The 22,464-nt window shown below is 45.3% G+C and overlaps 1 protein-coding gene across 2 annotated transcripts in view; it reads right to left on the reverse strand.

Annotated features, from left to right (window-relative positions):
• Nucleotides 1-15,603, reverse strand: part of LOC128848702 (uncharacterized) — a 30,640-nt gene extending 15,037 nt beyond the window's left edge. Inside the window, exons 1-7 of one of the 2 annotated variants that reach the window (XM_054048788.1) lie at nucleotides 15,062-15,603; nucleotides 11,964-12,098; nucleotides 8,702-8,826; nucleotides 6,862-6,930; nucleotides 4,419-4,532; nucleotides 2,957-3,072; nucleotides 1,406-1,461 (exon numbers count right to left, since the gene is read on the reverse strand). In XM_054048788.1, the coding sequence (XP_053904763.1) occupies nucleotides 1,406-1,461; nucleotides 2,957-3,072; nucleotides 4,419-4,532; nucleotides 6,862-6,930; nucleotides 8,702-8,826; nucleotides 11,964-12,098; nucleotides 15,062-15,400 (954 nt within the window). In that variant the 5' untranslated portion in view covers nucleotides 15,401-15,603. The remainder of the gene's footprint in view (nucleotides 1-1,405; nucleotides 1,462-2,956; nucleotides 3,073-4,418; nucleotides 4,533-6,861; nucleotides 6,931-8,701; nucleotides 8,827-11,963; nucleotides 12,099-15,061) is intronic. The other variant, XM_054048789.1, reaches the window with a different exon arrangement.
• Nucleotides 15,604-22,464: the final 6,861 nt, after the last annotated feature.

Raw genomic sequence — 22,464 nt, forward strand, 5'->3', positions numbered from 1 at the left:
CAATATGGAAATATTTGTAGAAACTTTCATTTTAGAGCTGACTTAGAACGTTGCAAACCCTCAGCTGGTCTAAATCAGGGTAGCTCCAAGTCCATTGACGTCAAAGGAGCTGTGCCAATTTACAGGAGCTGAGAATCTGTCCCCAGAAGTGATGAACTGTCACCCGCAGAGATGGGCAGTGTATTGCAGGGACCCACGGCCAGATCAAAACAAGATGCCTGGCAAAGGAGGAATGAGACATTGAGAAGCTAGAGAAATAAATGTAAATGCACTGGCGGGGAGGGCTCCCAGACACAAGGACATTTTATAAAACCTCCCTATTGCTATTTCAGAGGTGGGACTGTGGTGAAGTTCCCGATAACAGAAAAGCTGCAAATCAGAATTGGAGCTAACAAAAGATGTAAAGTTTTGAGTGAAACATGGGAGGAAACAAACAGATGTTTTAGAAGCAGTTTCCCTAGGAACAGAAAATAGCAAGAATGGATGTGTATCACCCTGACGCACACCCTTAGAGGAGATGAAATATCACCTTCAAAAAGCATTAACAGCCACATCCTTAGAGTCCTCATGCATGAAAGCAACTAATGCTGCAGTACCCACCAATCACACGCTGAGAACTCATTCTCAGTAGCACATTCTCACGCTTCAAAGTTCTTGTAAAGCGTGCAGCTCCAGTCCCCTGTAGATTTCCCTGGTGCAACGGGAATCCCCAGGTGGAATAGAGCCTGCACAGTAACTTTGTGCCACACCCTCAAATCGAGGTTGGGGGCGGGGAAAGGAGCTGGAGCAGGAGGTGGCAACCCTAGGGGAAAGGGTGTGTAGCTGGGGCATCACTATACCTGGCAATCCCCAGCTGCAGGAGCAGATCCTTGGGGTTGTGGACAGCCAGGCATAAATTAAAGCAGTGCTCAAATTTGTACCAAGGCATGGGACTGGTCAGACCAAACGGAAGGAACTTAAAAATGTCTTGAAGTTGGAGGGACAGGGGGTGGCAGGCGTTCTGTGCCAAGCACAGCTCAGACAGACCAGAGGATCTGAGCCATTATCTGATGTCTCAGAGGATGGCACTGCCCACCTACGCACCTACCAAATTGCACAATGTGACTATCTCAAGTTGATCATTTGCCATTAATCTCCTTGTGTGTTCATTGTATAAACAAACATCTCGGATATGCTTAATGAGGTCAGAGTCCAGCAAGCATGTGCTACTGAGAACTTGTTCAGTGAGTGTTAATGTTAGGTTTGGCAACGAGACAACTTGCTAAAAGGCAAGGTCTAAAGATGTGGCTGTTATGATATTTGATTTCCTCCTAGGATATTGCTTCTGGATGTTCAGACATATCCTACAAGTCGAGTGAAGTTTGCATTTGATCTCTAGAGTGCTGAAAGGCACGATAAGACCTACCTCACAATGCATCAAAATCATGACATATCGGTAAATCTCAGCCCAGTTTCGGATGCCTGGGGGGAAAAATTGAGAATATGTGCTTGAAAGATCACCTTTATTGAGCACTTTAAGTACAAGCATTTATATAAAGGTATCGTATTTGGCTTCCTTATCTTTAGCCAGAGAAATACGCTACCAGGCAATCATGTACTAAGTTTATAAAAATGCCTGTAGGTAGAAATATCAATGAAACTGTTCTTATTAAGGTTTAATTTTAGACCTGACTAATGTTAATTAGTTGCAATAATAGCTAGTGGCCAAACATTCCCCTTTAACTTGTTCAAGGCCCCAAGCTAGCAAACAGGGCTATATGGCTGTAGGAATCTGCCTGCCCAGGGTAGTGGCATGACCAGGGCTGCCCAGCGGATTCAGAGGGCCTGGGGTCTTCGGCAGCAGGGGGCCCCCACCGCCGAATTGCCACCGAAGACCCAGCACTTCGGCGGCGGGTCCCAGGGCGGAAGGACCCCCCGCCGCCGAACTGCTGCTGAAGACCCGGAGCGGAAGAATTGCCCCATTTGCCCCCACCTTTGGGCAACCATGGGCATGACCCCCACAGGATAGACTCTTCTTTGCTGTAACTAGGAAAGCTCTTTAGAACTAATTCAAATACTTAACTGTGTTAAAAGAACAGGAGTACTTGTGGCACCTTAGAGACTAACAAATTTATTAGAGCATAAGCTTTCGTGGACTACAGCCCACTTCTTCGGATGCATACCTGCTACTCTGTTAACTGTGTTAGTATCAACAGGCTAGCATAGCCCCCTTACTCTGTACTGACCTAACCAACCCTGGGGACAGGCCTGCAGGTATGGTAAGGGTTTTCATAGCTCCTAAATCCCTTTCCCCATTGTGCAGGAACCACAGAGGCTAACGCTGCCTAGAGGAAGCAGACGCCCTCGCTGAAGTGGAGGGAGGTAGGGAGGCCTGTGAATCGGGGGGGCTCAGAGTGAGCTCTCCACAAACAACACCTGTGTGGAGGGAGGTTGCAGGGCCTTATGTACCCCACTCACGGCCCCTCCATTCCATGCGCACACACTGCTTACATGCAAGGCTGGAAGGAATCTTCAACCCTAGTGGGCCCCTTAGCCAGACATTAACACCATTTCAGAGCTGTCAGCTGGCTCCGACTGTGGGGTTGGACAAAGAATGAGTCTTCAATCTCTTAGATTGTCTCTCAGCCATATGGGCCATGGAGAGGGATGAAGTTCTAGGCACTCCTTCTGCTAGAGGAATGTGGCTGGGTGATCACAAGACAGCGTGTTCTTCCAGCACAAGCTTTGTTTGGCATTTAAAGTGAGAAAGCATGAATGAGCTTGCAGTGGGAAGATTCTGATCATTGCATATCATAAATTCAGCTGCAAAACGTTTTTTTGTTAAACAATTTTAGATCTAATCATGAAACAGATCATTTTATGAGTCACACTTAAGAGTGATCATGCCGCAATACTTAATAGCCAAAGTGATAACCTCTAAGTTGTCACGTAATTGAATCGTTCAGGATATTGTTACCATAAGAGTGGCTCCGAACACCTCTCAGAGAGACCTCTTTCTTCCCATGACCTTCAATTTCAATTTCTCCTATAGACTGGCCCCATTGTTCATAACGAGAATGTTTTTCCCCATCTCTGGAAACAAAGGGGGTGGGGGGAAGATCATGCAGTTAAGAAACAAAGCTTCTTATTCAAACACATTCCCCAAACCCCAGTCAGAAAAGGGTTAATTCTGTTACGAAAGACACACAGATTTCAGAACATCTGGATCCCAGCTGCAAGTTGTCAGATATATTTTTGAGTTTTAAGAATATTGCTACGAACTGTTTAGCCTGTAAACAGGTTAGACAAAAAGACACCCTGAGGCTATAAGACGTTCTTCCCCTCCTAAAATAATTGCCCTCTTTTTTCCCGACAAAAGCGACAGTTCAGTAGTTGTCACTTAAAAGTCAGCATACGTCAACAACGATCTCACTGTTTTTCCCTGTACTTAGAATAAGAGAGACAGTTTTCTTTGGCTTATTCTTCTCTGCCTCATCAGCTATGTCTACGGTGCGAGTGAGGGCTGTGATTCCCCTGCTCATGTACACGTGCATGGGTATAAATACTGTGTAGCCCCAGTACCATGGGTAGCAGCAGCGGCGGCACGGCTGAGCAGAGCACCAGTTTCAGGCAAGTTTGTACTTGGCACGGCTCAGCCATGCTCCCACGACTACATTGCTATTTATACTCTTCAGAGTTAGGGCGAGTGTATGCACACGAGCAGGCGAATCACACCCCCTAGCTCACAGTGTAGACATTGTCTCGGTGTAATGGTGTAGTAATTTACGCCTGCACCAAGTGGGTGTAAAACGCTGCCATGTCAGAAGAGACAGAGTAGCATTTTTTACTCATTTCACAGACACACACTTGCCTACACCAGGTGCCAGGCAGTCGAAAAAAAGGGTCAAATCAGGATCAGAATCCCACTGTGCTAAATGTTGTAAAAAACACCAAGAATGAAATGGTCCCTGCCCCAAAGAACTTGCTGCCGAAGGCTCTGTTCTTACAAAGGGCAGATCCTGCACTCACATGAAGCCCCACTAAAGCCAATGGGATCCCAGGTGAGTGAGGTGCCTGCACAGAATGCATGCCAGGATCGGGGTCTAAATTATGTGCATAGCAACTGTTGGCAAATACTGTCTCCTTACTGGTGACTACCGTATTTTACAATAAAAATGTACCTTATGTATTCATCTAGGCCAGGAGGTAGCTGTGAGGAGCAACATTCTTTAATGTACGGATTTAAATTAAATTATTCTTATAAAATAATAAAAAATACACACAACCTTCAGAACAACGGCAGAAACTTACACAGACGTTGACTGTATCTGATCAGCTTTATTATGAATTGGTCTGTGGCAAAACTAGCTGGCAATACTAGCCGGGCTAGTAAAACAAAAGTTACCATCAACCCCAGAAGAGTTAAAACTGTCTCTCACTCTTTGACTCTCCGGAAGAACTCTGCACTCCACTTTTCCAAAGCAAAGGCATGTGCAAACACTTTAGGGTGACTGTCAAGGTTAAAGTCGAATATATCTGAAAAGGAAGTCCAGCTACAAAAGAAGAGAAAGCAAAATCTCATCAGTTTTCAGTTTTTGTATTGAGTCAAACCCTGCAATCATGATTCAGACAAAGCTTCATTTTGTCTGCAGGATTTGTGCTTTCGTATTTCTCATGCTTGGAATCGTCCGATTTTTCCAATATTTCTAGATATTACAGTTCTCTAGGGAAATGAACAAGGGATCAATGGAGCAACCATGAGGCAAAGATGCAATTATTGCATAGCAGCACAGGACATGTCAGCTAATTACTCGTCAAATTGGATTGGCAGTGGGGATAGCACAAGATTCTAATCTGCAATACTGCTGCCTCGTTCTCTCTCATTGTGATCTATTGTAACTTACACACTCCATGTAGCACAAATGCCATGTACTTTGGTCAGCAGAATATTAATTTGGATGGAAAGTGAGTAGCCACACCCTATAGATCAGGAGGAGTAGGGAACCACAAATCAAACACAGGCCAACTCTACACTACAAAAAGCCATGATGTCTGGGCTATGAAGACATATGATTGACATATATGTGCTGGCAAAAGTCCATAGTGAAGATACAGTTATATCTGCCTATAGTTTCTATGCTGTTGTCACTTCCTAGCAGCATATCAGAGCAGGCAGACAGTTACATGAAGAGTTGGCTCTGTGCACTATTTGCATGCACGTATAATCAAAGTCAGGGCCGGCTCCAGGCACCAGCCCAGCAATGCTTGGGGCGGCCAAAGGGAAGGGCCGGCACGTTGGGCTGTTCGGTGGCAATTCGGTGGCGGGTCCCTCTCGGAGGAAAGCACCTGCCGCTGAAGAAGAAAGCGGCACGGTGGAGCTGCCGCCGGAGTGCCGCCGATCACAATTGCAATCGCGGCTTTTTTTTTTTTTTTTTTTGCTTGGGGCGGCAAAAACCCTGGAGCCGGTGCTGATCAAAGTACTCTGGAGAATACAGCCCTTAGAAAAAAATTGTTCTGAAAATATAATCTTAATTAGGGTGACCAGACAGCAAGTGTGAAAAATCGGGACAGGGAGTGGGGGGTAATAGGCACCTATATAAGAAAAAGCCCCAAATATCAGGACTGTCCCTATAAAATCAGGACATCTGGTCACCCTAATCTTAATAAACTAAAAAAATTCTAAATATTACTCAAGATCATTTTTAATAAGCTTGATTTTTCCCAGTTTACAGATTGCTTAAGGGAGATGGAAAGCTGTGGGGTTTTTTAAGGGATACTATAAAAATGCGCTTCTAATTCTAGATTAAAACATTCCATACCCCACCAGTTTTGACCCTTGCTATGATGCAGACATTGGATTTGTTTCTTACACAATCCATCACGGAGCTGCTCAGTTTAATTCCTTGTGTATATATTTCTGTCATTGATGCAATGCGTCAAATCCCGCCCTTGGATATGCATGCAAAATTCCAAGTCCATAGATAGGCAAAAGCAGACTGTGGCTCTGTGTTAGTTAGCTTGTATTCTCTTTCCTAACTAGATGATTATAGCCACAACAGCCTTACTATAAACCAGGGGTCGGCAACGTTTGGCACGCGGCTCGCCAGGGTAAGCACCCTGGCGGGCCGGGCCAGTTTATTTACCTGCTGATGTGGCAGGTTCGGCCGATCGCGGCCCCCACTGGCCGCGGTTCGCCGTCCCAGGCCAATGGGGGCAGTGGGAAGCGGCGCGGGCGAGGGATGTGCTGGCTGCGGCTTCCCGCTGCCCCCATTGGCCCGGGACGGCGAACCGTGGCCAGTGGGGGCCGCGATCGGCCGAACCTGCCACGTCAGCAGGTAAATAAACTGGCCCGGCCCGCCAGGGTGCTTACCTGGCAAGCCGCGTGCCAAACGTTGCCGACCCCTGCTATAAACTATGGTTGTTCATTACTCTTTTTTTTTTACCCACCACTTTTGCACAAATACAGAAAATATATGAATAGTGGCACTTAGATGCCCTATGAGACTATACAACTTTTTTAAGGCCTAACTTTGACAATTAAGCATATGGCAGCTTTCCTTTAAATTAAAAGTTTCAAAATATAAGTAAAGTTTTTGCTGTAGTGAGTTAATAAAATGACAAATCACTTAACAGAACACTCAGGCAACGATTAGGTAATAGATTTGTATTTATCAGGCCAATCCTCAATAAATTGTTTTAGTAATTTAAATGGGAATTTTTTTTATACATACAGGAGAATATTCACCCTGAGTTCAAGGACAAAAAACAAGGTCCGTGCACAACTTAAGCAGAATTAGAATGGGTCAAGATCTGGCCCACAACTTATTATTTGTACTCTTACAAAAAAAAATGGATGCATGCATCAAACTGCCATGCTCTTACTGGAAAGAGAATTTAACGTGGACAAGTTCGCCCTCCTCTTCATTCCACTGATGCCGATACGGTCCTTTTCTGGAAGATCAGACGTGTTGTTATCTTTTCTTGTTTCTGTATCAGCAGCAGCATTTACCAACATTCCTTACATTTTTTTTCACTTCTCCCTTTTCATTTACTGAGCTGTTGTGTAATTCATATGCTTTTATATCACAACATTTAATTAGTTTAAGTCCAACGAACAGGAAAGCAACAATGGAGAGGGAAGAAGGGCTTTATTAAAATCACCTGTTTCTGTACGTGGGCAGGGCAGGCAAACCAGAAAAATCTGAAGATAAGAGTTGTAAGTACTAAGCATGCTTGATAGCTTTCGTGAAGCCAACATAGGTAGCCAACTTTTATAGGCTGATACTTCTGCAAGTCATATCCTCATTGTGAGAGCTGAGCCAATCTGATCTTGTGGAGGATGGAGAATTATTTTATATAGTTGCTACAAGATGTTCTCAGGGGACTTGGCTAAATGATAGTGCAAAGCCAAAATATGTGTCTGGTGTTGTGGCTTGGAGTAAAATTTTCAAGAGCCCCTAAGTGACTTAGGAGCCTTAGCTCCATTTTCAAAAGTGATTTAGGTGTGTAGTCCATGAAAGTCAGACTCCTAGGCCCAGATCCTCACAGCTATTTGGGGGCATAAAAATGCAAATAGGCAACTAACATGCTCCAGTGCATTTGTAAATTCCAGGAGGGGTCTAGCTACATCTTGAGGCACCTAAACACCCTGTGAAAACACCTCCAGGACCCTTTCTAAAATGGAAGTCACTTACACACTTTTGAACATTTCAGCCATAGCCTCAAAACCTGTAACATTTTAGCTACAGATTTCCCATCTGAAACAGCATGTGTCAACAAAGGACTGAGTACGGCTAGCAGAAGGATCTCCCCCAGACCACATTTTTTTCTGTTTCCTGGCTAGGCAGAAGTGTTTGGATATGGACAAGATAAGAAACACTTCAGTTCTTGGTGTTGCCTGAAATTTTTATCATTGACACTGTACATTTTAGATCACACCAGAAGTTATCTCTGAAGAAGATCAGAGGGGAAAGAACGAGTGTATGTGTGCTAAAGTAAAATGTCAATGTTAGGCTGAAACCCTTCATTGTGATGCAGATGTTACAAACTCTACTTGCATGATATCAACAGCAGAGTTTGTTAAAGTTGGTATCAGAAGACTACACTGCTAGACTTATTACCTAATAGAAAATTATTTAAATATATTTCCAAGTACTGGTTAAAATGCTTGAGCTGTTTGTATTAAATGTAAACATTTGTACACTAAGCTACTGCGTGGTATGGTGCTGTCTTTGAATAGGATTTGAAGGTGATAATAAGAAATGGAATTCACTATTTCGAACTCTGTGTTATGCTTTCTAAATTACCCTGATCAGACAGCACTCTAGCTTGTGCTTCAACAGAATTTAGCTGAGGCTCGGGGAAAAGGCTACTGTAAGTGTTGGTACACAACCTGTCCTGAAACCATTTTTGTAGTTGCATGATTCATCCCATGTAACCATTCTAACTAAACAGATCCAGGTCCTGTTGTGCAGGGCACTCTCTGGCCACGTAAGTAACTTACCTAAATAGATAATACAGACAAAAGACGGTTAAAAACGATGCATTATCACCATCCCCATTTTACAGATGGGAACTGAGGCAGAAAGAGAGGAAATGACTTTTCCAAGGTGACACAGCAAGTCTCTGGTAGATCTGAGAACTGACCCAGTTTTCCTGAGTCAGAGTCCAGTGTCTTAGCAATCCTCTCCCCCCCTACCCCCCAGAGGTGATATGATAATACCTGAGTCGTCCATTGAATTTTATTTTCCAGCGTCTGTATGGCTCTAAGCACTCAATCATCAGCCCGCTGCCATGCCAGCATTTTTCAGATTCATCACTCACCATCATGTCCGGATGTACTGGGTGCTAAGAGACAATTCAGTAAAACATTCATTGAATTAAAGTGTGGGGGTAAGGCAGAGGTGCGGTCATAATTTATTCATCTGTTGTGGGAGGAACATTGACAGCGATAGCTTTTTGATTCCACATATTTCACAGAGGAAAAAACTGCATGTAAAACACCCGAGTTGATGAATATCAAGTAATTACTGCAGACAGCACAAGTGGTAAATGGAATGAAATCATAAATTACTATTCTAGGACCTCATGATGCAAACACTGTCAAGAGTAACCGCAGGGCCAGTGCTACCATTAAGGTGAACTAGGTGATTGCCTAGGGCGCCAAGAAGGAGCGGGGGGAGCTGCCGCAGGGGGGGGGCCTCAGGGCGAAGGGGGGGGCGGGGAGCTGCCGCAGGGCTGGGGGGGGGGCGCAAGGTGGAAGTTTCGCCTAGGGTGTGAAATTTCTTTGCACCGGCCCTGAGTAACGGTTACTACTACACTGTTCTTAGGGTTTGTCTACATGGGAAAATTGACCAGCGTGATTATACCAGGATAAAACCACTTTTATTCCATCATCCATCCATCCATCATTATTCCTATCATTCTGCCAGTCAATTTCCCTATATAGACTTCAATGGACTGCTCACAGTTGTAAACTTAATGGAGGAAATCCCTGGCCCCATTGAAGTCAATGGCAAACTAATAATACCTAGCTTTTGTATAGCGCTTTTCACCACTGATCTCAAAGAATGTTACAAAAAACTCCTACTGATGTCCATGGAGAGATGATTTCACCCTATGCCATTATTCTGCACTACTTTTTAAATGTAAACTGCATTATGGAAGGCTTTACGGGGTTAAATACATGACAGCATATATCATATAAGTTAGAGGAAGTAGTGCTGTAAAAAAGCAATCCACTCTAATACATACACTCATGGGAGTTGATAATCGAGGGGTACAGAAAAATGAAATATCATGGGAAAGGGAGAAAAATGTGTTTTATCATGAAATTTGGAAAGAGATGATATTGCGACAGTGGTCAAGGAAAGGGAATGTTGCAGATGGCAGGAGCTGTAGAGGACCATGCAGCTGGTAAAGAAAGGTAAAGAAATTATTATTATTTGAAATTACTCCTGCAGAACACATCGAACAGAACCCTTACCAACCCAGGGCCTGACTCTGCAGTTACTGCACATTAGTAACACCTCTTGGTGTCAATGGGATTTGCATCTGTTGTGAGTCCCTCCCCTTGTCACTCTCTCTTGTAAAAATAGCTTTATATGCAATATTTTGGCAGAGCTTTGGTTTACGAAAGAATGGGGTTTCTGTCCTTTGCATACATATGGTCCCAGCCACGAGCCAGTTTTGCCTACTCATTCTAACACTCAGCAGTTTTCAATCACTGTTTTAAGACTTCAGTTTCATCTGCCATAACGGAGTCTGAAATACCATCCTGTTCAAATCACCAGGTATTTACTGCAGGTAATACTACCCAGGTAACAGATAATGAAACTGAACTGCCTAGCAACGGCTAAACTCAGAGCAGTGAGTCCCGGTTATACACACATCTCCCTTACTGCAGCTAGGCAAACAGTGGGAAAATATATCGGCATGTTTGCTAAACGTCACTTATGATTCAATTCAATTAAACTACTTAATATCCCTCTGCCTCAATTCCAAATCTGCAAAATGGGGATGATAATACTTCCTTGCTCTCACCCTGTGTCCATCTCATCTATTTAGACTGTAAGCTCTTCTAGCTTTTGGTGGTTCTAGGTGTTACTATTATGAAAATAAGAAGTGTATTTAGCTCCTAACTTGTTTTCTGCAAACGTTTAGACTGTTGCTTTTTAGTCCCATTAATGTTTAGAGAAGAACTTTTATTCATGTGCATATAATTCTTTACCTGCAAATGACTGCATTTGTGCCAGAAGTACTCAAGAGAAACTAAAATATGTAGTCTACTAGACAGCCAAAAAATCTGTTATATTTTTCTCTATTCCACAGTCAGGAAAGAATCCATCCATTTACAAAACCAAAAACCAACCCCAAAACACACCTCAGAATAGATTTAATGGTTTTTAGCAAGAAATAAGTAGCCCTACATGTATCTCCCTAAAATGCTCCTTGTCCTGGTCCTAAATAGTCAACACCTTACGGATTTCTTGACACACTTGTTTATAAAATGTAGGTTGTCCAGTGACAGAACGGTAACCTTACCATGTCACTTAGGTGAGCAACCACTCAGATTACATAGGATCATGCAGCTCACAGCACAAATATGTTCCTAAGAATCTTACAAGCTCAATTTTAAATCACAATCAGTATGTGGACAATTTGTGAACAGTAAAAAGGTCAAATCCACCAAAGACATTAGTTTAAACAGCTCTCACTAATCCAAAATCACACACTACTTCAGGGTCATGGCAACAGCTACATTCAGTGCAGGAACATGGAAAGAATGCATTTTCCTTGTCCTCCTGCATATTGCCCTACAGCTGAGTGAATCATTTATGACCCAGTAATGGATGAACTAGGATCACAATTGTATTTTGCTTCACGCTGCTGTTGCCAGAGCCCTGGAAAAAGAGCTACTGTGGAGTAGAGGCATGTTGAGCTAGTAAGACCTCCTTTGCTGCTGAAGGATAATGGAGAAACAAGAGGATGGGGAAAGAGACTGAAACATGGTGAGGGGAAAGAAAGGGACAGACACGTTACCTGTAATTGACCTTAGTCATAGCACTGCGGTCTTGCGCAGAATTCCAAATGTTGATGTTTATGAAGAGGCAGAAAACTTTAGTTTCTTCTTGAGTTACTTTGTATCCATTCTTTGAGCAGTCTCTCAGGGATCCATATTGGCCACTAAATCGACCATCACATTATTCACACTGCTTGTATGTTATACCCCATCTTTCACCCTGCTTCTGTCTTGTCTATTTAGATTGTCAACTTTTGGGGGCAAGGACTGTCTACTCTCCATTTGTCCAGTGTCTGGTACAATGGAGCCCCATTCTGGGTTGGTCATTAGGCATTACCATTGATAACAGAATAATAATCTTGGGGTCATACCTCAGTGTTAAATTTCAGATGGGTAATGAACATCACCCTTGAATGTTATCCCCGAACTCCAGCCACCTACCTTCCTCTCACCCTCCACTTACTTCAAACTCTCCAATTCCGTCCACGCGGAGAAAGAGCCACATTTCGCAGAGCCCATTCGGACGTCTGCCGAGACGTGTGATCACAAAAGTCTTGTCGGTTTCTGCAAACCCAGTGAAGTAAACTGAATCCAGGGCCTACGGAAAGGTCAAGGAAAAAATGCTTTAGCAATGAGAGAGAGAACAAAGAACAAATGGGAAGTGAGGTGTGTAGGGAAGAGTGATTATGCATGTCAAAAATCATCAGGCCAGCTACGTTTTCCCTCTAGTCAAAGGATGTAGGATGTTCTTTCTTCCTAATGTGAGTCCTTTGTAGAATGACACTAGTGGACTTGATCCAGAGACTGCTTTTAGTCAACACCTGCAATCCCCACCCCCAAGTCCCTTCCAACCAAATAGCAGTGTATTATACTAAGCCTCACAATACTTCAGGCAAGTATGTAAGTATTCTCATTTCTATTTATACAGGGCTGCCAAGAGGTTAAAAGATTTGCCCAAGGTCAGACTTGGTCAGTGGGTGCACTCCCAGTCCACTATTTTTAATCAGCTGTCAATACTTCTTCCTCTTTTAATATTTGTACGACCACATTCCTCTTTAAGAAATGGACAGAAAATAATCTCTTCATTCCACAGCAATGACTTTAACAACTGATGATGCAATGGTTCCATTTATTTGCTCGTTAGACTTTGATAATTTTTTTTTTCCTGTTTGCTGACTTCGGAGTTGAGAAACAATGAGAGGAAGTTGTAGGAGAAGGAAAATATGACTGAAAACCCTGGCATTGTGGTCTGTTGGAACAAGCCTGATATTGTCCTAAATCAACCAGGTTGCTAGTTTTGCAATGAATAGTGTCACATCTCCCCCTAAAAGAAATGGGTATAACTAGAGTGCTTGACCAGTACCCTGCGGAAACCCACTGATGTATTTCCTGCCCAGAGCATCCACAACCAAATTTTCATTCCTTTTAATATTGATCACTTCCATCTGGCAGCACCTGTGCCTTTCCTTTGATGTAGCCTGTGGAGCCTAGAGCTGGCCAGAAATTGGAAATTATGACTCACAAAAAAACTTTACAATTTTGACATTTTGCTTTGTCCCAAACAGGGACAAAAAAAGACAATTTTAACCAGCTCAAAATGCTGGGAAAATTTTGTTTGAGAAAGATCAAAACGTTTCGTTTTGGTGATTTTTGACACATTTCAAGTCCAAATGATTATGTATTGTATGTACTATTGTAGGCCTCATCATGGGCCTTCTTATGTTTCATGTGTTTTAGCATGCCTGATGTCCCCAGGCATTTGGAGTCACAATCCAGACTGACTTTACATCTGCCCAGCTGGCAAACAGCACTGCTCTTAGCCCCAATGTGAAGTGGTTCCAAACCCAGGTGCTACACTTGTTACACCAGAGTCAAGCTGAGACAGTAGCTCAAAATGGTATGCAGAATATTCAGATTTACAGGGAAGATAGAATTTTATTTCAGTAAAATCCAGTCACGGTCCAAATGATAAATGTTAATGCCTTTGTTATGTGCTTAGACCCAAATTTTCAAATTCAGCTGTCTACATGCACAAATTATGCAACCCCTCACCAGATGCAGTTTCAAAAATCAGGTTTGCACATGCATAACCTGACTTCCTTGTGCATTTTGGGTGTGGATAAATTCCTGCCTCTGAAAAATGTACTCAGAATAATGCTCAAAAATACTTACTTCAGGTGACTAAGTGCCCATGTAAGCACCTAAATATGCATATATGTGCCTGATTTGAGGTAGCCAAGTTTGATAATTGGGTCCTTTATTGAGCAAAGCAGAGTGCATTGGACTGTGAAAATAGATACTTGGAGAGAGATTTTCAGGACCATTGTTGGGATTTTCTGGGAGCATTCCAGAAGAGGTGCTCCATTGCTCTCAGTTTGAAGAGGAAAAGTGTGAAGCCGGGTGACAGGTGAAGGTTACAGTTTGAACCACTTTTCAGACCACTCCGGTGTAGGAGTGTTGTTTGGTCATAGAGTGACTACAGTTTTGGAAGGCGATCTCTGTCCTTGCCACAGAAAGGGCTTTCACAGAACTGGAATGGAAAAAACCACAAAGAGTTCTTCCAGCCCTACTTTAAGATGCACATCCAATATCACATATTACAATTTTCATGACTTGCTTTGTGTCCCGGTGCCTCAAACACCGGCTTTAAAAACAGCCTTTTATTTAAAAAAATAAAACAAAACATAAAAATGGCCGTACTGGGTCAGACCAAAGGTCCATCTAGCCCAGTATCCTGTCTTCCGACAGTGGCCAGTGCCCGGTGCCCCAGAGAGAATGAACAGAACGGGTGGATCAAGTGATCCATCCCGTCGCCCATTCCCAGGGACACCATCCCCGTCCATCAAAACCACACACAACGCCAATGTGATGATAATCAGCTTGAAAAAGAGAGGAAATTCTTGATTCCTCAAAACCTTTAGAAAATGTCGCAAATTGGTAGGCGTTTCTCAAAAAATGACAGTGGGCCAAATCCTCAGCTGGTGTAAATCAACTTGACTTCAATGAAGCGATGCCCATTTACAGCTGGTGAAGATGTGGCCCTATATCTTTAGCTATTCTGCATCTTCCGCCTTGCCCGCCTTGCCCACTGTCTCACCTCTAGCTTCTTGGCCCTGCAATGTCATTCTGATTCAAGTTCCTGCAACTGTGGTTTTGTAAGTCGGGGAGCCCCAACTGAGATCAGATGCCCACTGCACAGACACACAGAAGCATCCCGGCCAAGGGGAACTTACAAAGACAAGACAGGACAAGAGGGTTAAACCATCAGACGGAAGAGGAGCAGGACTCAGGTAATGACCAACATGTTGTTGCATGAAACGGCTATACCCAAAGCGGGATGGTCATTTCTAACCCGGCCAGCTTCTAGTGGGAAGCCCAGGTGTGTAAATGGAGCTATGGGGCCTTACACGGTTACACCAGCCAAGAATCTGCCCCTAAAATCGCCACACATCTGCCGGGAGGAGGCGCTGGTCCCAGTCCCAGTCCCCGGAGAGGTGCCGGGCTCCAGCCCCCCGGGGACACCCTAGCCCGAGCAGCCGGGGATATAAGGGGCGCACTCACATGGGCATCGCAGGCCAGTCCCTGCAGCCGCTCCAGCTCCTCCGCCCCACGGCCGGGCTGCCCGCCCGGGGTAGCCGAGAATACCGCCTCCGTGCCGGCTCCTGTGTCCCTCCGCTCCAACCGGGCGGCGGCGCTGCCGCGCTCTCTCCGGCGCCGGCGGAACGCGAAGGAGAGAAGCCCCCACATGGCCCATTTCTTCAGCGGGAAGCAGCTCCCCGGCACCGAGTAGCGGCTGCAGCTGCCGCCCGGCCCGGCCGCGGGACAGCGCTGGCTCCGCAGCAGCCACCCGGCCAGGAAAAGGCACAGCGCGGCCAGCAGCAGGCTGAGGAGATCGGGCATTGTCCCGGGGATGCAGCGCCGGCTCCCTCCTCCCGGGGCAGCTTCTGAGCCTGTGTGTGTGTGTGTGTGCACGGTCCAGCCCCTGGCTACACACACACTCCCCGCTACACAATCAAGCCCCTGGCTAAACACACACTCCCCGCTACACAATCAAGCTCCTGGCTACACACACACACACACACACACACTCCCCGCTGCACGATCCAGCTACACCTCCCCCCACCCACCCACCCACACTTCACTGCACGATCCAGCCCCTGGCTACACACACACTCCCCGCTACACAATCAAGCCCCTGGCTACACACACACACACACACACACACACACACACTCCCCGCTGCACGATCCAGCTATACCTCCCCCCACCCACCCACCCACCCACACTTCACAGCACGATCCAGCCCCTGGCTACACACACACTCCCCGCTACACAATCAAGCCCCTGGCTACACACACTCCCCGCTGCACGATCCAGCTATCCCCCCCCGCCCACACACACACACACTTCACTGCACGATCCAGCCGCTGGCTACATACACACAGTCCCCACTGCACGATCCAGCTACACACACACACACACCCCACTTCACTGCAGGATCCAGCCCCTGGCTACACACACAGTCCCCGCTGCACTCTCCAGCCACACCCCACTCCCCACTTCACTGCACGATCCAGCCCCTGGCTGCACACACACTCCCCATTGCAGGATCCAGCTACACACACACACACACTTCACTGTTCACTGTAGGATCCAGCCCCTGGCTACACACACACACACACACACATACACTTACTTCACTGCAGGATCCAGCCCCTGGATACTCACTAGTACCACCGCAAGCTCCTGGCTACACTCGTGGTGCCCTCAGCCCCTGGCTACACTTCACCCTCTTGCTACACACTTGGTCCCAAGCTATAGTCCTTTGTCCCTTTTCCTTGCGCACATGCTGTGCAGAGTCCTCCAGCCCCTCGATGCCAAATCCTAGCTCACAACGTCCCTCTCTGCAGCTACTCACCACTACTAAGGAGTCCTGAAACCCAGCCCTGCCCACTCTTGGCTGCTTTTGGATTTGGATTGATTTCCCTGCTGGTTTCTCTTTTTTTTTTTTACTTTCCTTAATGCTTGAAAAGCTACTCTCTCCTTCATGCCCCATTCTCCCCCCTTCCAAATTCTTAGGAGCTGGTATGAATAGGGGTCTACTTTCAACATTAACCCTAGTCTAGGATAACCATTGGTCTCCAGCCATAGCCTGGGGCCACCAGCTGGCCCCAACCTTAGCCCTAACCTGGGGCCACCATCCAGCCTGAATCGTAGTCCAGGGCTACCCACCAGCCCCACATATAAACCTAACTTGTGGGCACTAATAGGTTCCATCCCTAGCCTGATGTCACCAACTGCCCCTAAGCCTAACCTTATGTTGGGGCCACCAGCCACCACAGACTCTAGCCTGGGGCTACCAACCAGCCCCAATCCTAACACTAGTCCATTCATGGTCAGCAGCTTTTCCTGAACTCTAGGTCCATCCTGGGGGCACCTACCAGAGGCACAAATTTCACATGTTTCAGAGGGGTAGCCGTGTTAGTCTGTATCAGCAAAAACAACGAGGAGGCCTTAGAGACTAACAAATTTATGTGGGCATAAGCTTTCGTGGACTAAAACCCACTTCATCGGATGCATGGAGTGAAAAATACAGTATTGAAATACATGATGTTTTACATTTTATTTTACTCATCTCCCTTATGGGGCTGTTTAGCTGTTTTATTTGTTCCCAGATGCTTGATTTAGTGTCAGAACTATTTTTCCTAAAGGAATTCTTCCCAGAAAGGATATGCATGCATAGGCAGAAATTTAGAAGGGGAATTCCAGGCTTCTCTGGCTGCCTGGACCACAGACTTGATTTCCCAATGTCATAAAAGCTTCTCTGGCAGTTAAGTTGAAACTGTCCTGGTTAGCTTTGCTGGTGCAATAGTAATATCTTGTTCTTGTGATATATAATACAGTGGACCCAGGGGCTGGTGGTGCTTATGAAAGTGCCATTTGGAGGAGGTAGAGCAGAATTCCTCTAGTGCCTTCTTTATTGTCACAAAGCGGCTGGCTCTTTAAGGGGATATGAGTTTCAGCCTCACCTGTGACACAGCCAATCCCTCCTTCCCAAGTGGGAAAAATTAAGATCATGTGACTCAATCAGGCTTCTGGTTGTAGATAAGACAGGCCTGGGGAAACCTGTAGATATAGAAGGGGTGGGAGTTGTTGCTTGGTAAAAAGTAGTAAAGTGGGTTTACTGATGGCTTCTCTGACACAGACAGGAAATGGCCCAAGGAAAGTTTTGGATCCTCTCCTGGGGGACGAAAGGACTCTAGGTACTGGTAGGAAGGCCTGAGTGAGCCGGACTGATTGAAGAGTAGCTAGTATGGGTTGGGAGATGCTGCTTGATGGAGAGTGTTGATAAATTGTATAGTCAATTGCATGACCACATGTTGGTTTGTTGTTTGAGTATGTAATATACTCAAGAGACCAGATAACCAGTGTCAGTAGGTGTATTAATATGGTACAAGGGAAAAAAAGTTCTACATCATACCAGTCTCTGAAGAGCAGTCCTGTGCAGTGATGTTACATTCACCTTATCCAGAAGGTGTGCTCCCCAAGTTATACATTTCAGCTGGTATTATTTATATGATTTTACAAGTGATGCATTTCTTTACATGTCACTAAAATCTAATCTATCAGGTTTTTCCAGTTCCCTAACTTGTTCTGTTCCTCCTTATCTTTGTCTTGGATACTAGCATTCCAGGTGCTGGTCCATGAAGCTACTTCCTCATCTTCTATTAAGACATAGAATGAACGCATAAGCATAGTTTGACTTACTTGGGGGAGCAGTGCTAGTCAGGCCAATGGGGCTGGGGGGGGGGGATTCTGCACCTGCTTGCAGTTTTAGGAGGGCAATGCCCCTCTTGTGCCCCACAAACTATGCCCATGATTCTTGATTATTATTTTTTGGCACGTTTCCTATCTGCTTATGCCAAATCCTTACTTGAGCAAATGCAAGGAGTTATGGAATACTTGGCACATGTGAACAGGATTATGGTATAGGCCATTTTAGGCTATATCACTTACAAGATTTGTACTCAAGGGTATTGGTGCTTGATGGTCACTAATGTATAGTATATCTATGGTGCAGATAATGCATGATATTAATATGGTCTATATTTATATGCTAGCCAACATATATTACTCAACAGGAGCAGACTGGGACTGAAGTGGAGCCCCAAGATGTATTGAAGATGCCAGAGCTGAGTATGAACTCCTGTGTTGTGTTGGAGTTCATTTTGGGACTTTGTGGATTGCTTTGAACTAGTTATGATAACAAACCAGCCCCCAGCAGTGGTGGTCTTGGTAATAAGAGAGCCTCTAGTGGAGTTTTCAAGGAACCTGAGGGGGAACTGAGGCAGGGTTGCTGCAGGACCAAACTAGGTCACAATAGAACCCTGTTACCTTTCTTATAAACCTGGAAATGCTTTCAGTCACTACTAGTTCCGTATATTTTACCTGGTCTATTGTATCTCTGATCTTTGAGCAGAGATAGGCAGAAGAGGCCATGCTTTGTTATTTGTCTTATAAAGTCTCAGCAGCTGGATTTTTGACTTTGGAAAACCCAAGTCAGTGGTGGTTGGGACGTGGATTCCATTTGATTGAAGCCAACGATGTTCAACAGGGTTCAAATGACAGATTCCAGTTTGGGCTTAGCTCTCTAGCTCCATTTTCAGGATGGACACCAGCAATGTCCTTCAAGACAACTCTTTTAGGAATGATAGCTCAAGCTAAGGCTGCTGTTTTGATTCTTTTCTAACCGGTAAGACTCAACTCTCTAAACAAACTAAACGTCTCGTATCCATGAAAAATTTCTCTGCAACATGGAACATTTAACATATCTGAAGGGTCTAGCTCCCCCTTCTTTTTTTCTGGATTATTTTCTTTTCTTAAATAACTATAATCATTTTTGAGGGGAGGTGGGGTGAAATTACTGCTGGTAAAGAGTGCTTGCCTATTGATGTTCTGGAAAGGTGGGCAGAGCCTATCTAAAATTAAAGGCCTGCCTCCTCACCTGAGGGAGGGACCACAGAAGCAGATACAACTAATTTCTTGGGACAGCAAATGGAAGGAAAAAAAAACAGAGATGGGAGTGAGGGTCAGAACCAGGGCACCGGATGGGGACACTAAGCAGAAAACCCCACACGGCACCCACTGCTCTATGAAGGAGTCAGTAGATGCCAGATTGAGGTTCTCTGTTGTACTAATCTGAAGATAAACAGAGAGCTGCTCCACCAACATGCTTAAACCTTAACCTGAAAAGGGCCTTTAATACTTGTTTAATCTCCATTGCCCATTTAGTCCTTCATGAAATTGATAACTTATACTTACATGGCTTCCATAACCATAGTATCTGTACCTCACAATCTTTAATATACTAATCCACCTGCTTATGAGATAGGATAGTGCCATTATCCCTATGACTGTAAGAAGCTAAATGACTTTTGTTTAGATCACAGGCAAAAGTCTGTGGAGGAACAGAGACTTGAGCCCATATCTCACAAGTCATAGGTTAATGCTGTAACCACTGGACCAACCTTTCTGCCACTGGTGAGAGTAACAAAGGTGCCAGTGGTGCTGGCCCTGTGATGTGGACAACTGTCCAGTGGGCGCTGGGCTGAGACTACTAGATCAGTTCACATGGGATATGATAACAGAATTAGGTGTTTAAAGCTGTTATTTCTTACACTGATTTTACAGCAGTGTGACTCCATTGGCTTCAGTAGAATGACTCCTGTTTCTACATCTGTGTAAGTAAGAACAGAATCAGGCCCGTCCTATCTTTCTTCACTAAACTTTCCCTTCTAAAAAATGAATGCAGCCACCCTTATCCGTATAAACATTGGGCAGGGTCTCAGCCCATGAAGGTATCACAGCCCAATGAACGTTGATCTGCTACTGCCATAGGACTTTAAGACCCCACTGCAGAAGGTGTGAGAGAGGGATTGCCGATTCTTATTGCGATTAGAAAACTAGACAAATACTTAACACAACTTGCCCAGAAAAAGATCAGACTCTTAGTCACTGTTGAGATGGGGTCATAATTGGCAGCCTAGGAACAAAAAGCTCTCTGAGGCAAATCGTCAGTGGTGCCAAACTCACATTTCTAACAGAGGTAGGGGGAGATAATAGCTCTGATACCCCTTTCCACTTCCCTTAATCCTGGAGCTGTGGGGGCCAAAGTGGCCTCTGGCATAGCTTAGACCAGCCCTTAGGTTGCAGTTACCAGTGTGGGTCTGTTAATTGTTGTCATGGGCAGGGCCGGCTCTACCTTTTTTGCCGCCCCAAGTAGCAAAGGGGGGGAAGCTGCCGCCGTCATGCCGCCGCCGAGGGAACTGCCGGAGGAGCTGCCACCGAAAGCTGCCACAGTGTTGCCCTAAGACCGCCCGGGAAGCCGCCCTTTCCCATTTGCCGCCCCAGGCGCATGCTTGCTAGGCTGGTGCCTAGAGCCAGTCCTGGACATGGGGCCACTTTACATCAGTTAGGCTGTTTCCCAAGAGCTGTAGGGCAGGGCTAGTTTCTTCTCCCTCTGCCTCCCACATGAAATATCCCCATCACAAAGTGGCCCCCTGGGCCTGGAGGCATGTTGGAATGCTCTGGAGGAGTGTGGGAAGGGCCACAGCCAGGATGAAGCTGCAATTCTTCATCCCTTCAAAGCCCCAGAGGGCCTCTCACAGCAGGGAGCACATGTTAAAGTCATTCTCAAGACATCTTGTCTGTGACAAAGCCCTGGCTGGGATGATTTAGTTGTGGTTGGTCGTGCTTTGAGCAGGGGTTTGGACTTGATGACTTCCTGAGGTCTCTTCCAACCCTAATCTTCTATAATTCTATGATCAGGCACCCACCCCCCCACCCCGGTCCTGAATCGGAGAACCACTATTTCCCCTCTGTCAACATGTAAGCTCCTGCAAGCAGCCAAGCAGGGATGAATGATCTCTTATTTCCAAATAAGTGAGCCTGGGAGTTTTGTTTGACCTTTTTGCTACAGAGTAGCAAATAAGGCAAAGCACAGTACCCAATATATCGTCACTAATGAGAAGTGATTGCCACCTGCGAGGTCTTCTTTATTAGGGCCTGCTCCTGCTCAAGTCACTGATTGTCCTGCCATCCTCTTCACTAAGAGCTCCAGCAAGCCCTGACTCTGGCGCCCTTACAAATGGGAGTCTGTCTGTTCTGGAAGATGTGCATGGAACAGATCAAATCAAAGGTGAAAGGACAGGAACTAAAGAGTAGTAAGAACAATTGAGTGTAAATGTGGGTTTAGAGCCTTTGCTAGTGTAAACTTCATTGCACCACGACTCCCTTCTGACAACAAAAATTACTACACAACCCCAGGAGGGGGGACTGAAGCCTGAGCCCACATGACCCCCACTGCCTGGGGTGGGGGGGAACGACAAAGCCTGAGCCCCACCACTCCAGGCAGGGGGGCCAAAGCTGAAGCCCAAGGGTTTTGGCCCCAGGCAGGGGGCCTGTAACCTGAGCCCCGCTGCCCAGGACTGAAGCCCTCGAGCTTCTGCTTTGGCCCCCAAGTCTAAGCTAGTCCTGGCAACCCTATTTGGAGAACCACTGGCATAGCTCCATTAACAACAACTAAGCTGTACTGACTTGACTTTGAACCATACACTTGACATATGATGATGATATGTGGCGAGAGGGCAGCAGCACAAAGGTTGTTTTCTCACCTTCAGACTTGGTTAAAAAGAGAGTCTCTTCCAGAAAGTCAGGCAATGAAATGATTCATGATTGTACCTTTCTGATATCCTGTATCAGGGCAGCCACGATTCACTACAGAAAAAAAAACCCTATAACTGAGAGCACTATGAATAACAGCTCTGATTATTTTTGTTCGTAGTTATGCACAAATCAATAGTAACCAGAAAAACATACATTCTGCTGTAACATACATTCTGGACTTCACAAACATATATAATTAAACTCTCAGTTATATTGAATTTCCACAGATATAAAGGTCT

This window comes from Malaclemys terrapin, chromosome 14, assembly GCF_027887155.1.
Source record: "Malaclemys terrapin pileata isolate rMalTer1 chromosome 14, rMalTer1.hap1, whole genome shotgun sequence".
Taxonomy (NCBI): Eukaryota; Metazoa; Chordata; order Testudines; family Emydidae; genus Malaclemys; species Malaclemys terrapin.